The sequence below is a fragment of the Belonocnema kinseyi genome, chromosome 7 (genome assembly GCF_010883055.1).
Source record: "Belonocnema kinseyi isolate 2016_QV_RU_SX_M_011 chromosome 7, B_treatae_v1, whole genome shotgun sequence".
NCBI classification, from domain to species: Eukaryota; Metazoa; Arthropoda; class Insecta; order Hymenoptera; family Cynipidae; genus Belonocnema; species Belonocnema kinseyi.
Window position 1 is genome coordinate 95,087,595 of NC_046663.1, and position 14,428 is coordinate 95,102,022.

General features: G+C 35.6%; 1 protein-coding gene across 2 annotated transcripts in view; it reads left to right on the forward strand.

The window, feature by feature from the left end:
* LOC117177203 (anoctamin-4) overlaps positions 1-14,428 on the forward strand; it is a 66,613-nt gene that overhangs the window by 2,942 nt on the left and 49,243 nt on the right. For both annotated transcript variants that reach the window (XM_033367746.1, XM_033367747.1), the window contains exons 2-3: positions 10,210-10,379; positions 11,492-11,774. In XM_033367746.1, coding sequence (XP_033223637.1) covers positions 10,210-10,379; positions 11,492-11,774 — 453 coding nt within the window. The remainder of the gene's footprint in view (positions 1-10,209; positions 10,380-11,491; positions 11,775-14,428) is intronic.

Genomic DNA, 14,428 nt, shown 5'->3' on the forward strand with positions numbered 1-14,428 from the left:
TATATCTAGTCGGGAGTGGTGCTGACTGAAAACAGATGATTTGGAGCGATTCGCGCGCCATCTGTTGGTCATTCTAAGGACTTATTGAACTACCCTCGTAGGGATATTTTCACATCATTTCGTTCGAAAATCTAAAACTTTCCATAATTACAAGGAACCCCAGGTATGTGTCCCCTTCCGATTTGCTTTGTGCTCACATATGTTATAGTACTCGAAAAAGTAAGCGACTGGTATTTTTCTTACGTGCCCAAAATGGGTTTTAGGGGGTTAAAACCACCTCCGAATAGTGTGATACCAAAAACTCATTTAGTTGTTTCACATATAATAACAGAATCTTTCACATTTAAAACAAACTGAAACAATATCCTCACAGTAAGAGATGAAAAATGTGATTTTATCAATGTGATAAAAAAAAATTTTGGGGGCTAAACTACCCCACAATAGTTTTTAATTATACAACCACCCTTAACTGCATTTTATTATATTTCTGCAAAATAAAGTTAACTTAAACATTTTTATGTGGATAAAGTTTTATTCAGACAACTTCGCGTTTTTCAAAAAACACGTGTTGTCATGAAGAAACAAAAGAAAGTTTAACCGATATTTGATTCAAGGTTACCCTGTGAAGTTAATTTTTGTTGAAGCGAATCTTTCTTTGGAAATCGATGTCAAGTTTATCTTCTGTTTTTTCTGTGTGTAAATTAAAGCTGAAAAATCGATAAAAAATACATATTTCACACAAGATAATAAGATACGGTTCCCGTGCTTTGCATTTTCACGAGAAATTAATTGATATGGGGTAATCAGTGCATTTTATTATATTTCTTTACATACATTAAGAAACATTATACTGTACAGACAAAATTTATATTTGTATAAATACATAAATAACATTTTTAACTAATGCAGGACGTTGAACTGATTAAGCGGTTAATTCCTTTATCATTTTCTTGTACAATCGTAACATCTTTTAGGGTAGTTTACCTCCATAAAATTGTTTGACTAATGTATATTGAGAAATTCAGATACTTAAACCTTCTTCGTGAGGAAAATTTTGTGCTCTGTTTTGCACGCGAAATTTACTTTATTTTGCAGAAGTATAATAAAATGCAGTTAAGGGTCGATACCCCTTATAAATTAATTTCTTATGAAAATGCAAAAAAAAGGTAAAATGTATTGTATTTTCGCGTGCAATATATATTTTTTCCACATTTTTTTAGTTGAAATATTCTTAAGGAAATTGTTCTGCTCTGTTTTACATGCGAAACTTACCTTATTTTGCAGAAATATAATAAAATGCAGTAAAGGGTGGTTACCGCTTATAAATTAATTTCCCATGGAAATGCAAAAACACTTCAACTTTATTTTATTATCGCGTGCAATATATAATTTTTTCCAGATTTTTTTAGTTAAAATCATGCCCGTTTTTAAATTTTTTGTATAACTAAAAACTATTGTGGGACAGTTCACCCCCCAAAAATGTTTTTGATCACAGTGATAAAATCACATTTTTCATCCCTTATTGTTAGGATATTATTCGAGTTGGTTTGATTGTGCAAGATTCTGTTATTATATGTGAAACAATTAAATAGGTTTTTGGTACCACACTATTCGGGGGTGATTTTTAACCCCTTAAAACCATTTTGGGCATGTAAGAAAAAATACGTGTCGCTTAGTTTTTCAAGTACAACATATGTGAGAACAAAGAAAATCGGGATGACACCTACCTAGGGTACCTTCTTAGGGACCTGGTATATTATACCCCCCCTCCCCCACCACCCAACCGCTCAAAAACCACTTCTACATCAGTGAGGCCGAACAAAATTTTCCTAGAAAAATGGTAGGATTTCTTGTCATATTTTACACAATCATTAAATTGATTGGCCCGATGGTTTTTTTTTAAACCAAACGAGCAAAGGGATGATGTTTCGACATTCCCCCAAACCACCCCTGCTCATCCTAGGAATGCTCTAAGAAAATTTAGGTTGAACTTACTGCAAAGGGTGGTCTGGATGGGAAATTTTCAGATTTCTGTAAGAATGTGATTTAAAAACATCCATCCTACACCTAGAGGTAATCGCAGGCATGCATCCCGGTAAGGGTGGTTTCCTGGATTTAGTTTTTAAAAAATCATTGAGTTTAATCAATTTTATGATTGTGTAAAATATGACAAGAATTCCTAGTAATTTTCTAGGAAAAAATAGATCGACCTCACCGATGCAGAAGTGGTTTTCGAAGGGGTTGGGAGGGGGGCGGGTATTGGGATATCATATCTCAGGTTACTAAGTTTATAAAATATCATAATGACTTTGACTATCATGGAAATATCTAGATTCTCGTAAGTCTGTGATGTAAAAATACCCCTAATACACTTGGAGGCAAATCCAGATACATGTCTCCATTGGAGTGGTTACCTGGTGATGCTCGAGCATCATCTTCGAGAGCATGACGTTGATAAAAAAAACAATTGGCTCAAGGTAAAACCCAAAATACGTATCGGACCCAAAAAGTTTATAGGACTTTTTGACTTAATTTTTTTGTTCTACGCGCCCTTAAAATAATAAGAATAACCCGCGGGAAACTTTTTATATGGATTTCCAATTAGAATTGAAGATATGTATGTAAAATTTTGTAAAATATTGTAACATTACGTAACATATTGTATGTAGCATCATTTAACATTATCTTAAGTAATCTAACATAATGTTTTACCGTATGCAAGATCATTTTACACAATGTTACATAATTTTTAATTACGTTACGTCATGCTATACATTGCCTGTTCACTCGGCCTGTTTTGAATTAAGCAATGCATTAATTTGTCACATCGAGTTCATTTCTTGGTTATTTGATTGGTTTATGGTCATTCTGATTGAACAAGAATCTAGATGCGAACTCAATGTGAACAATACACCAAATCAACAAATGCATGGGACAAAATTTTATTTTTGTGTTATCATCGTAATGAATAATAATTAATATCATTTTATTATGTCATTTTATTATTATTATTACAAAACATTTATGTGGCGAAATGTTGTCACAGGCTCATACTGCCCAATATGTCGAAGACATTTTTGGTTAGAGTTGGATTTGATCATTTTGCACGGGGCTCTCCCGGTATATATCATCAGTCACGGACGCATTTTTATAATGTAATCAAGTGATCTGATGAGAGCAGTCTGCCCAGACATATTGGACAAAGCCTGGTTTTTACCCCATCATTGACGGACTGGGTTGCAGTCAAGTACACGATGGGGGGACTTACAGCTTAAGGTTGGTTCCGAACCACCAGAACCTCGGTAAAGGTACATTGAAAAATTTCCAGAGGTACCGGCTCAGGGATCGAACCCCGGACCTCTGAGGTGAAGTCCAAGTGTCTAACCAACATTTCTTTTTCGGGGTAGGCGTGACTCACTCGGTAGGGGAAAGGAGTAGTGTGTGGAAGGGATAGAGATTTTTCAGATTGGTCCAGAATTCTCGTGCTATTTAAGTAAATAACACGTTCGTTCCGAAACACTGCTCCGACCCAGATTGCTGATCAATCTCTCTAGCAAGCACCCCAAGCGAAGAACCTCACGAAGTCGTTATGTAAGGTTCCCCACTTGGGTCCATTAGTAGCCAAAGTCTTTGTTTCAGGCGTCATAATAGTTCTTAATAAATAAATACTATTTTTCCAATACATTCGTATAGCAAAAATTAGTTTTTACGAAGATATTAGCAAAATAGGACAAAAATGGAACGTATACCATGTATTTTGTCCATTGTTTTCCCCTTAGTAATCGACGAAGTGAAATTAGTTGGCGATTGAAGTAGATTTAGGGACTTTGAATGACATTAAGAAAATCAATCCTATTTGGAAATCCGTATATAAAGCACTCCAAATTCTTTTTGTATAGTTCCATACGATTACATGTTGGGAGGATCCATATACACGTATTAAGATTAATTTTCCAAAATAAAAAACCAGGAATCTTAGAAAAAGTGTTTTGTTCTCATGAAACCATTTAAAATTCTTAAGAAGCTTTTAATTTTTTTATTCAAAATCTCCGAAAATCAACATTTTGTATTCCATATTTACAGATAGGGGAGGTGATTGAAATTTCGGGAAAACATTATCCTATACCAAAGAAATACGATATACTTGTAGCTTCGTCGTTACTATAAATGCTTGGTTTCATCATTGTTCAATTGAATTTACTTTCAGGAACTTGCTACACTTTTACATCGATTGAATTAAAAGAAGGGATAGTTTACACTCTGCCGCCACGAAAGGAATTGGAGAAGTGTAGTACGTTCCTTGAGTAAATTTAATTGTGCAATGATGAATCCAAGTATTTATATAGTAATTACGAACCTGCACGTACAACGTATTGCTTTGGTATAAGATCAGATTTTCAAAAAATTACAACCTCCTACCCTATTTGTAAATATGGCATTCCACCGCTAAAGATTTCAGGGTGCTTTTTCCTCATAATATACAATCGCAAAATGCCCCTAAACTTAAAAATGCTTCTGACACTTCAGAAGTGTTACTTGTAAGTATCTCCTAAATTTGCTTGATTTTTTTTCTAAATTAATCATTGTTCAATTGTAAATTTCATTTGCTATAATAAAGATACTAACGGAGGCATATAAAAACCACCTCAGTGACTGTTCTGAATTCCATATAGAGCCATATAGTAAATATACCAGTAAAAGCTTATAGAAAACACCTTGACAACTGATGGTAATTCCATATAGATCCTTATAAAAGTACGAGTTCTATATAGGTTCTATAAGTTCTTTTATTGAGGGAGACCTGAAATTTAAGTCTGCTGTATGTACTATGACCCTATGCTTTCGAAAATGACTTTATATTTTTTTACGCTTTTGCACGGAGGCAATATGATTTTTGAATTTTTGTTTCGTATTGAACATTAAATCTTTCATATCTTCAAAAATAATTATGCCAATGATGCTACGAAAAATGAAGGTAAGTTTCAGAATTGGCATTTAACCATCCCAGGCGAAAATATTATATATAGTTTGTATATAGTGTTGAGTATTATATATAATATTCATGTGTTTTATACATTTTTTGTATAAAACAAATGAATATTGTATATAAAACTTTACATTTTTATATAAACTATATATAATATTTCCGTATGGGATATATAAGAAATACCATAAAACCAAATAAACAAGAATTTTATAAAATTTTGTAACTAAGGGGAAAATTGTATCGTTATAGGTAACAAGATTTTTTTCATGAAATTATGGGTCATTTCAGTATGTTTTTTCCCGTAGAATACGAACCTGAAGACGAAAGTTTTGTACATTTGTGCCTTTTTAGTGCAAAAAAGGTCGGTTTCAAATTCAGCACTTCAAAATACATAAGGAAATGCTATGACAAACGAATAAACACCAATATTATAAAATTTTCTAACACTGTGTTATTTCTATTTTAAATTGTATTTGAATGTCGTTTTGGAATTTATTTTTAAAAACTGTCTTTTTAATTATTTGAACTGCATTTACAAGTACCTTAAATACAAATTACTGAGTAAAGAAGTTTTATCACATTTTTTCACCAATTAAGATGTGTTTTATGTAGGTTTTCTTTGTCTAAGAATTTTATGATTGTCTCAAGACCCGTTTAGTTATTTTATTTCAAAAAACAATTCTGAGTATAAACTGTGTTTAAAAAAAACAAATCGAACTATATATTTAATGGAGACCTTAGAGCAAATTGTAATTTCACCTAAATAGTCCGTTTGACTTTCTTTTGACAAATAATGATCATTTTAGAATAAATGATTATTCTTAATTGGATTAATTAATCATTATTACATGAATTACGCTATTATTTCTATGAAATTAATCAAATATAAAAAGTGGACGAATCCTGACGTTGGAAATCAAGAACAAACCTTCATATGTTATATACCAGTAATCGTAAGGCTTATATTACACAGGCCGAAAAAATTTGACAAAAGTCAAAAGCCAGAAAGCAGACCAAACATTTCCGAAGGATATTGATGTGCTGAATCCGAATCTGAACTCAAAATTGCTCCTGTACGTCAGGTTTTCAAGATATCCTAATCTAAATGTGCAAAAACGTGTTTTTTAGCTGTTTTTGACGTTATGTAACTGTACAAGAAAAATGTCTACCACAAAGCTACTATGGAATTTGAAAGTACTAATCTTCCCCTTTCAAACCTACTTCGATTTATTAGGATATCTTTATTTTTCACCAAAATATTGTAATTTTAATTTTTTTTTATTTTAGCGTTTTAACCCATTAACGCTGAGGTGTTCAGATTTATACAACGCATTCTCTATTGCTGACGGTATGATATTTTTTCTTCAAAATATTATCTCAGGGGTTTTCGAGGGTACCCTTTCTATTGCCGGTATCAGTTTTTTGTTATAACCCCTAGAAGATCCAATATGGCGGCCACAAATTTAGGGCTTTAAAAAAGAACAAAGGATCTCGCACAAAATACCAACAAAAAAGCGTACAGTCGTTTGGAACCAAACTTTGCACATTGATAAAACAATAAAAAATATTGAACTCGTGTCTTTTCATTTCTACGAAAGCCGTTTCCTAGGGGTAGGAACCACCCCTAATAAGCCACAAGCATGCTAACCCACCTGACACTGGGAACAATAAGTTTAGTCGCATATTTTTCTTGGAATAATGAAGTTCCATGCCACAAGTGGGTTAACCCACCTACCTGCTAATCCACCTAAACCCAGAAATCACCCCTACCAAATCATAAGCAGGCTAACCTACCTAACTTTGAGAGCAGCGAATTTAGTCATTTACATTTCGTGAAATAATTGAATTCCACACTAAATATTATTTGAGGGGTTTTCGGGGGTTTCTTTTCGATTGGCTCAGTTTTTTGTTATAACTCCTAGAATAGCGAATATGGAAAACAGTTAGGACATTGAATAAAAATTTTTTTACTATTATGATTCATTTAATATTGCAAATTTACTTAGGATTTTCTAGCTTACTAAGGCAAGACTCAATATTTTCCAGCCACTTAAGGCTGGACTTGGGATTGTCCAGCTAAGCAAGAAAGTACTTAATATTTTCCAGTCAATTAAGGCCAGACTTTAGATTGCCCAGCCAATTATGGCAAGCCTTTGGATTTTCCGGCCAATAAAGGCAAGACTTTTTATCGTCCAGCCAGTCAAGACAAGGCAAGACTTACGATTGCCCAGCCAGTTAAGGCAAGACTTGGGATTGTCCAGCTAAGCAAGGAAGTACTTAATATTTTCCAGTCAATTGAGGTAAGACTCTAGATTGCCCACCTAATCAAGGAAAGACTTACGATTGCCCATTCAGTTAAGGCGAGACTTGGGATTGTCCAGCTACGTAAGGAAGTACTTAATATTTTCCAGCCAATTAAGACAAGACTTTAGATTGCCCAGGCAATAAAGGAAAGACTTTGAATTGCCCAGTCAATAAAGGCAAGACTTTGTATCGCCCACCAGTTAAGGCAAGACTTTGAATCGCCCAGTCAGTCAAGGCAAGACTTTCAATCGTCCAGCCAGTCAAGGCAAGACTTACGATTACCCAGCCAGTTAAGGCAAGACTTACGATTGTATGTCCAATGAAGGTGAAACTAATTGCTTGTTTTCTTATGGAAACGTTCGCGCTTAATGTCAAACGATCGTTGAAGAGACTTTCGTTTATGACTAGTAGGGTCATTATCATTTCTTTGCAAAGACCAGCAATAGTCGGCCATCCTTCTTACATTACATCGACCTTGATAATGTTGCTCTTTTTGGTGAAAGTCTTGATGAAAGCGTTCGCCCATTTCTTCACTGAATGCTCCAACATTTTCTGGGAAATAATCCAAATGAGATTTGAGAAAATGTAATTTCATACTTTTCAAACAACCTAATCTTTTAAAATTCTTTAACATACTAGATACAATAATTCTAAACTTTGGATGTCGATTGTGCCCTAAAAATTTCTGTACAAAATCTTTAAAACTCAACCATGTATCCTTTTCAATAGATGTCATGGTTTTGATAAAGTCATCATCTTTGAAAAGTTTTCTTATATCAGGCCCAACAAAAATACCTTCCTTAACTTTGGCATCACTTAAATGCGGAAATGTAGATCTGATATAATTGAAACATTCTCCTCCGGTGTTTAGGGCTTTCGCAAATTGCTTCATTAACCCTAGTTTTACATGAAGTGGTGGCAATAATACTTTCTTTCTGTCAAGAAGACTTTCATAATCAACATTATACTGACCAACTGTCCACTCTAATCTGTCTGGCTATTTCTTCGTTATCCAATGTTCATCTCTTATACGACTGTCCCAAAGGCAAAGAAAATAAGAGTATTTAATGTTTCCTGATTGTAAACCTATTATAAGATTTATCATTTTGAAGTCACCACAAATAAGCCAATTATGGACATTGTATTTTATTTTTATCAGGACTAATTGGAAAGTATCATAAGATTCTTTCAGTGTAATTGAGTGACCTATTGGAACTGCAGCGTACTTATTTTCATTATGTAATAGTACTGCTTTCAGACTTTCTGTAGACGAATCTATGAAAACGCCAATCCTCTGGTGTATATAAGTTTATTTTATATAAATTAATGAGTACTTCGATATCATTACAATGCACAATCCCACTGTCCATTGAAAAGTACATGATAAACTTTTCTTCTCTTTTTCTGTAAACAGTTACTCTAGTACCAGGTAACAATAGTTTCCTCTCTTTGAGTCTTGAAGCGCAAAGCTCAGCTTTATCTTTTGGAAGAACAAGGACACATATAAAATCGTCTAATCCGTCTTGGTCAAAAAATTTAGGACTTTCATCATCTGATTCTTCCCAAGAAGAATCTTCAGTTGCATTAGGATCGTCAGGATCCATTGATTTGTGAGTTTATCGGTCACTTTTGTTTTCAGAGTGATTTCTAATACCAATCTTGGGTGGTGTAACACTTTTTACATCAGGATAAACGATCGTTGGGCTTACGCCAAACAGGCGGTTGAATAACAGTCTGCGTCTTGGTACTTTCATCTTCCAAATTTGACAAATTTAATCTACAAGCATGACAAATTGAGTTTTTGGTACCCACGGTTTATCCAAATTTTTTCATTAAAGTCCCATAACAGTTGAAGTATGACGTTTTTATCGAATCATTAATTGATCGACGGTATTTCTTCGTTTCATACTTTCCACAAACGTGACAAAACGTATTAACTTTCTTAGCGCAAGGAGTTCTTGAACTCATTTTTGTTCTTATAATGAACAGTAACGTGGAAATTCTAAAACTCACTGTATACAAAAATCACGATTGACACGAAATGTAACCGCTAGACAAATTTCAAATACAAAAAGAATTTTATTACCTACGCATCCAACCGTTAGCCCGCCACTTAAACGTGATCTTTAACACGGAAAAATTTGTAGCAAAAAACGAATTTCATCACCTACGCATAACACGCCATAAAAGCATCGCCAACTCAGTGAGCCAGCTAGGGATCGAAGACTGTTTGCGCCGTAGAACGGCGCGCACATACAGCGAATGTGAAAATTAGAATGCACGCAGAGTGCGCAGTAGCATTCCGCGCAATTCGTCTTCTTTTGTTTTATCAATGTGCGAAGTTCGGTTCCAAACGACTGCACGCTTTTTTGTTGGTAATTTGTGCGGGATCCTTTGTTCTTTTTTAAAGCCCTAAATTGTGGCCGCCATATTGGATCTTCTAGGGGTTATAACAAAAAACTGAATCCGGCAATAGGAAGGGCACCCTCGAAAACCCCTGAGATAATATTTTGAAAAAAATATCGTACCGTCAGCAATAGAGAATGCGTTGTATAAATCTGACCACATCAGCGTTAATGGGTTAAAAGGCTAAAGTAAAAAGATTCAACTTACAATATTTTGGTGAAAAATAAAGATATCCTAATAAATCCGAATAGGTTTGAAATTGGACGATTAATACTTTCAAATTCCATATTAGCTTTTGTGGTAGACATTTTTCTTGTTCGGTTACATAACCTCAAATACAGCTGAAAACGCGTTTTTTGCACTTTTAGGTTAGGATATCTTAAAAACCTGACGTATAGGAGCAATTTTGAGCTCGTATTCGGATTCAGCGCATCAAAATCCTTCGAAAATGTTAGGTCTGGTCTCTGGCTTTAAAATTTGTTGGCCTGTGTTATACTTATTGATATCAATAGGTTTTGTTGGCAGGGCCTACACTCACTCCAGTCACAAACGACAGCACACCCATGTTACCACAAACACCATTTCCGGATTCCATGGAAGTTGAACTTCGGAAGAATAGTAGCAAAAGAAATTCTGCCGATTCTGTTGGATCTGCGAATGATAATGAAACGCTATTCTTTAGGTAAGAATTTACTAAGGATTTTATATTTATTGTTTATATTTTTTACTCAATATATTAACAGCATGTCAGTTATTTTCACTGTAAACGAGATTAAAAAGATTTTAAGTTTGAAAGGATTTCCAAAGATTCCAGAGCATTACAAAAGTTGTAGGGTTATAGAGGTTTCATGGATTTTATGTCATTTGTAAAGATTTCAAAAGATTTTATGATGTTTCAAGAGATACCAAAGGATTTTAGCGGAATTTAAAGGATTTTTAGAGGTTTTAAAAATTAGGAACGATTTCCGTGATTTACAAAGGATTCTAAGTGAATTTAAAAGATTGTAAAGGGGCATTTAAAGGATTTTGATTAATCTAATTGACTGTTGAAAGATTTTAAGTAATTTTAAGAGATCCATAAAGATTTCCACGGATTTGAAAGATTTCCAAGATTTCAAAGGATCTCGTGATATTTCGAAGTGTTTTACTACATTCCGAGGATTTTCAACGTTTTTAGAGAGTTAAATTCGTTTCTACATATTTAAAAGGATTATAAGGTATTTTCATGGGATTTTAAAGATTTAAAGCGATTTCATATATTTCAAAAGATTTCACGGAATCTCAAAGAGTTATAAGGAAACAGCAAATAAAGGATCTCAAGGGATTTCCGGGGATCTTAACCTTCAAAAAGGATTTTACGAAGTCATGTATGATATCCATGGAATTCTAACTATTTCAAGGGATTTCTGAATGATTAACAATTTTTTTAATGCATTCACAAATTTTTCAAAGACTTCATGAGATTTCAAGAGATTGCAAAGATTTACAGGGATTTCACGATATTTCACAAAAGATTGAAAGATTGTTTACCTTTTTGACTCTACATGTATTGGACGCATGTAGTAAAAATATTTCAACAGTCAAAACAGATTTCAATTAGCATATTTAAAAAGAATAATAAAGTAAGGATTAGTAGGATTAACCTGGTCACCTCCATTTCCAAAAAGTCTTGCGTAATTAATGGACGCTCCCTAATGATTAAAAATAGAGTAAATTAGAAACATGATTTATAACATGAAAAAAATAACAAACTTATTGAATTATATTAACCTTTTTTCACCATTACATTTTTAGGGATGGTCGCAGAAGAATTGACATGGTTTTGGTTTATCAAGAAGAAAGTGCGGGTGTCACGACTGAAATAGAAGCACGTAAAATAGAGCAGAGACGATCTTTCGAACAAAATTTATTAAAAGAAGGTTTGCAGTGTGAACTTGAACCCAAGGAAACAGCTTTTGATGGAAAAACGTCATTTTTAAAGTTGCACATTCCATGGAAGGTCAAAACTCAATATGCAGAGCTTATGAACCTCAAATTGCCTACTAAAAGGTTTATCACGATTTCTGTAAAAGCTTGGGTAAGTTCACAGTACATCCGAGAGATACTGTGGATCTAAGGTTGCATAAAAACGTTCCAAAAAACGAAAACTATACAACTATCCGACGGCAGAAAATTTTCATCATGATACATCATGAGGTGGATAGAAATTATCCGTCGTCGGATAATTGTAGTTGTCAATTGATTTCAATGCTTTTATCCAACTTCAGATCAATAATATCCCTGGGATTTACTGTCTTATATTTCTTATATGAACATTTCAATTTTACATCATGGCCGTTATTCAGCAATGTAATTAAAAATTTGTCATAAGGACAACCGCAGGATTTCGCCGGGAGCGGGTGCAAATCTGAAAAATTGCACCCGCTTCCAGCGAAATTGCGGTAAAATTTCAGCCACAACCACGTCTCACAACCGTGAGATAGGTCGTTACAGTCTGTAAAGGAATCAATACGACGATCCAGCAAAAGCCTCGTGCACCCTAAGAACACGGAGCGACCCAAGGACAACCGCCTTCTGCATTTTCCCTGCAAGTGTTCTGGCATATTGTTGACACGCAGGGATGCTTTTCAGGCCATTAGCAAGTGAAAGCTTGGCACCTCCAAGAACGCCGATGATAAGGACGATCAGTTTAACAGAATATTCCGGGTACAATCGTTGCAACTCCCTTATAAGGTCTCGATAACTCTCTTTCTTTTCATTCTCCTTGGCTATGATGTTTTTGTCAGCTGGTGCCGAAAATTCGATAATGAACATGGTTCGCTTCTCGAAGTCAAAAAGAACCATATCAGGCCTCGAGTGAGCAACAGAAACAATTTTCGAGAATATAAAGTTCCAGTATATGCGGCACTTCCCATTCTCGACAATTGCTTCAATTTCCCTAGGAGCATTTAGAGGAGCGATATTAAGGTGAATTTCGTAGGAGCGACAGAGATGGTAATAAAGCACTCTTGGTGCCGCATTGTGCCTTTGAATGTAGGTCGTTCCCGTGTGAGTTGGACAACTAGATGGTATGTGAGCTAAATGCTCGGGGTGTGCATGGCACGCCCTGCAGCTATCATCGGGAATGTCTTGGCTCAAAATGTGACGACGGTATGTTAAGGTGGAAATGACACCGTCTTGGCATGCAAAAATGAAACCCTCTGTACCAGACTTCAATCCGGGCGATTTAAGGAAAGCAAACGTTAGCTCACAAGACATTGACTGATCCTTCACATTTCTGTGGAAGATACCGTGCATCCTCTTATCGAGGAACTGTCCACGAAAGTTTTTCTCTTGTGCTTTCTTAATCCGGGCTTTCAGGAGTAAGTACTCGAGATAGATAAGATATGATGCATTTTGCTCACACCTAATACTGAAGTCAAGTCCGAGTATTTCAGCAGCCTCCTCCGCTGCTTTGTATAGAAATGCTCCTTTGCCCACTTCTTCGTAATTCCTGACCATTTTAAGAAGAGGGTCTCTTCCATTTGCATCTCTATGTGCTGTACCCAGAATAATCCTGTTGTGAAGACATTCAAGACTCAATATTCCGCGACCCCCTTGACGGCGTGAGATGTACAGTTACGGAACAGAAGACTTAAGATGCATGCTTTTGTTCATGTGCATAACCTTTCTTGTCCCGATATCAAGAGATCTGAGCTCGTTCTTCGTCCATGGAACTACTCCAAATGAATAGAGTAGTACCGGGACGGCAAGCATGTTCGTTGTAGATACTTTGTTCCTCGCCGACAGTTCGGAAGACCGAATCTGTGGGATGAAACGTTTGTATCTGCTTCGGAGAGTATCCTTTATAGATGTCACATCCTGAATGCGGCTCTGTGGCACGCCCAGGTATGTATAAGTTTCTCCAGCTCAAAGGTGTCGCATGGCGTTTCTATCAACGAGCTCAGAATCTTCAGGGATGTCATCAAGTTTTCCCCGCTTCAAGTAAACCTTGGCGCATTTGTCTAACCCAAATTCAATTCCAATTTCCTTAGTATATCGTTCGACAATCCCCAGAGCTAGATGCGGTTGCTTTCTGTTTTTAGCATAGATCTTAACATCGTCCGCGCAGTGCTAGAGATAGTGGCAATAATGTAAGGCAAAAGAGGAGTCGGCTCATGGTGTCGCCCTGAAAGACACCTTTCTGAAACGTGGCCTTGTTAGTTGTCACACGATTTTTGCCAGATGAGATAGAAAATCTGGTTTTCCAAAGCGGCATCAATCTCTCTATGCACCCAACTATTTGCGGATGAACCTTCAAGATTTCCAAAAGACAGATGATAAGTCTATGGGATGTCGAATCGGAAGCTTTCCAATGATCAATCCAGGCCATCGATAGGTCACGCTGGTATAATGCTGCATCTTTGCAGACTCATCTATTGATGAGCAGGTTCTCCCGAAAATCGGCTACGCCTTTCTTTGAGTCTCGTTGTTCATACATTTCTTGCCACACAGGTTTAATTGCCTGAGCAATCCTACCATTTAGGATAGCTGTGAATATCTTATAAAGCGTGTTCAGACAAGTTATTGGCCTGTAGTTCTTCGGGTCAGATAAGTTGCCTATTTTCGGCAGGAGTATTGTGCGCCCAGCCACCAACCACTCTGGAATCGGCTCTTCCAACTTCAAATATGAGGTGAAAATACGGGCCAAATGCTGATGGGTTGAAGAAAACTTCTTCCACCAGAAGGTTT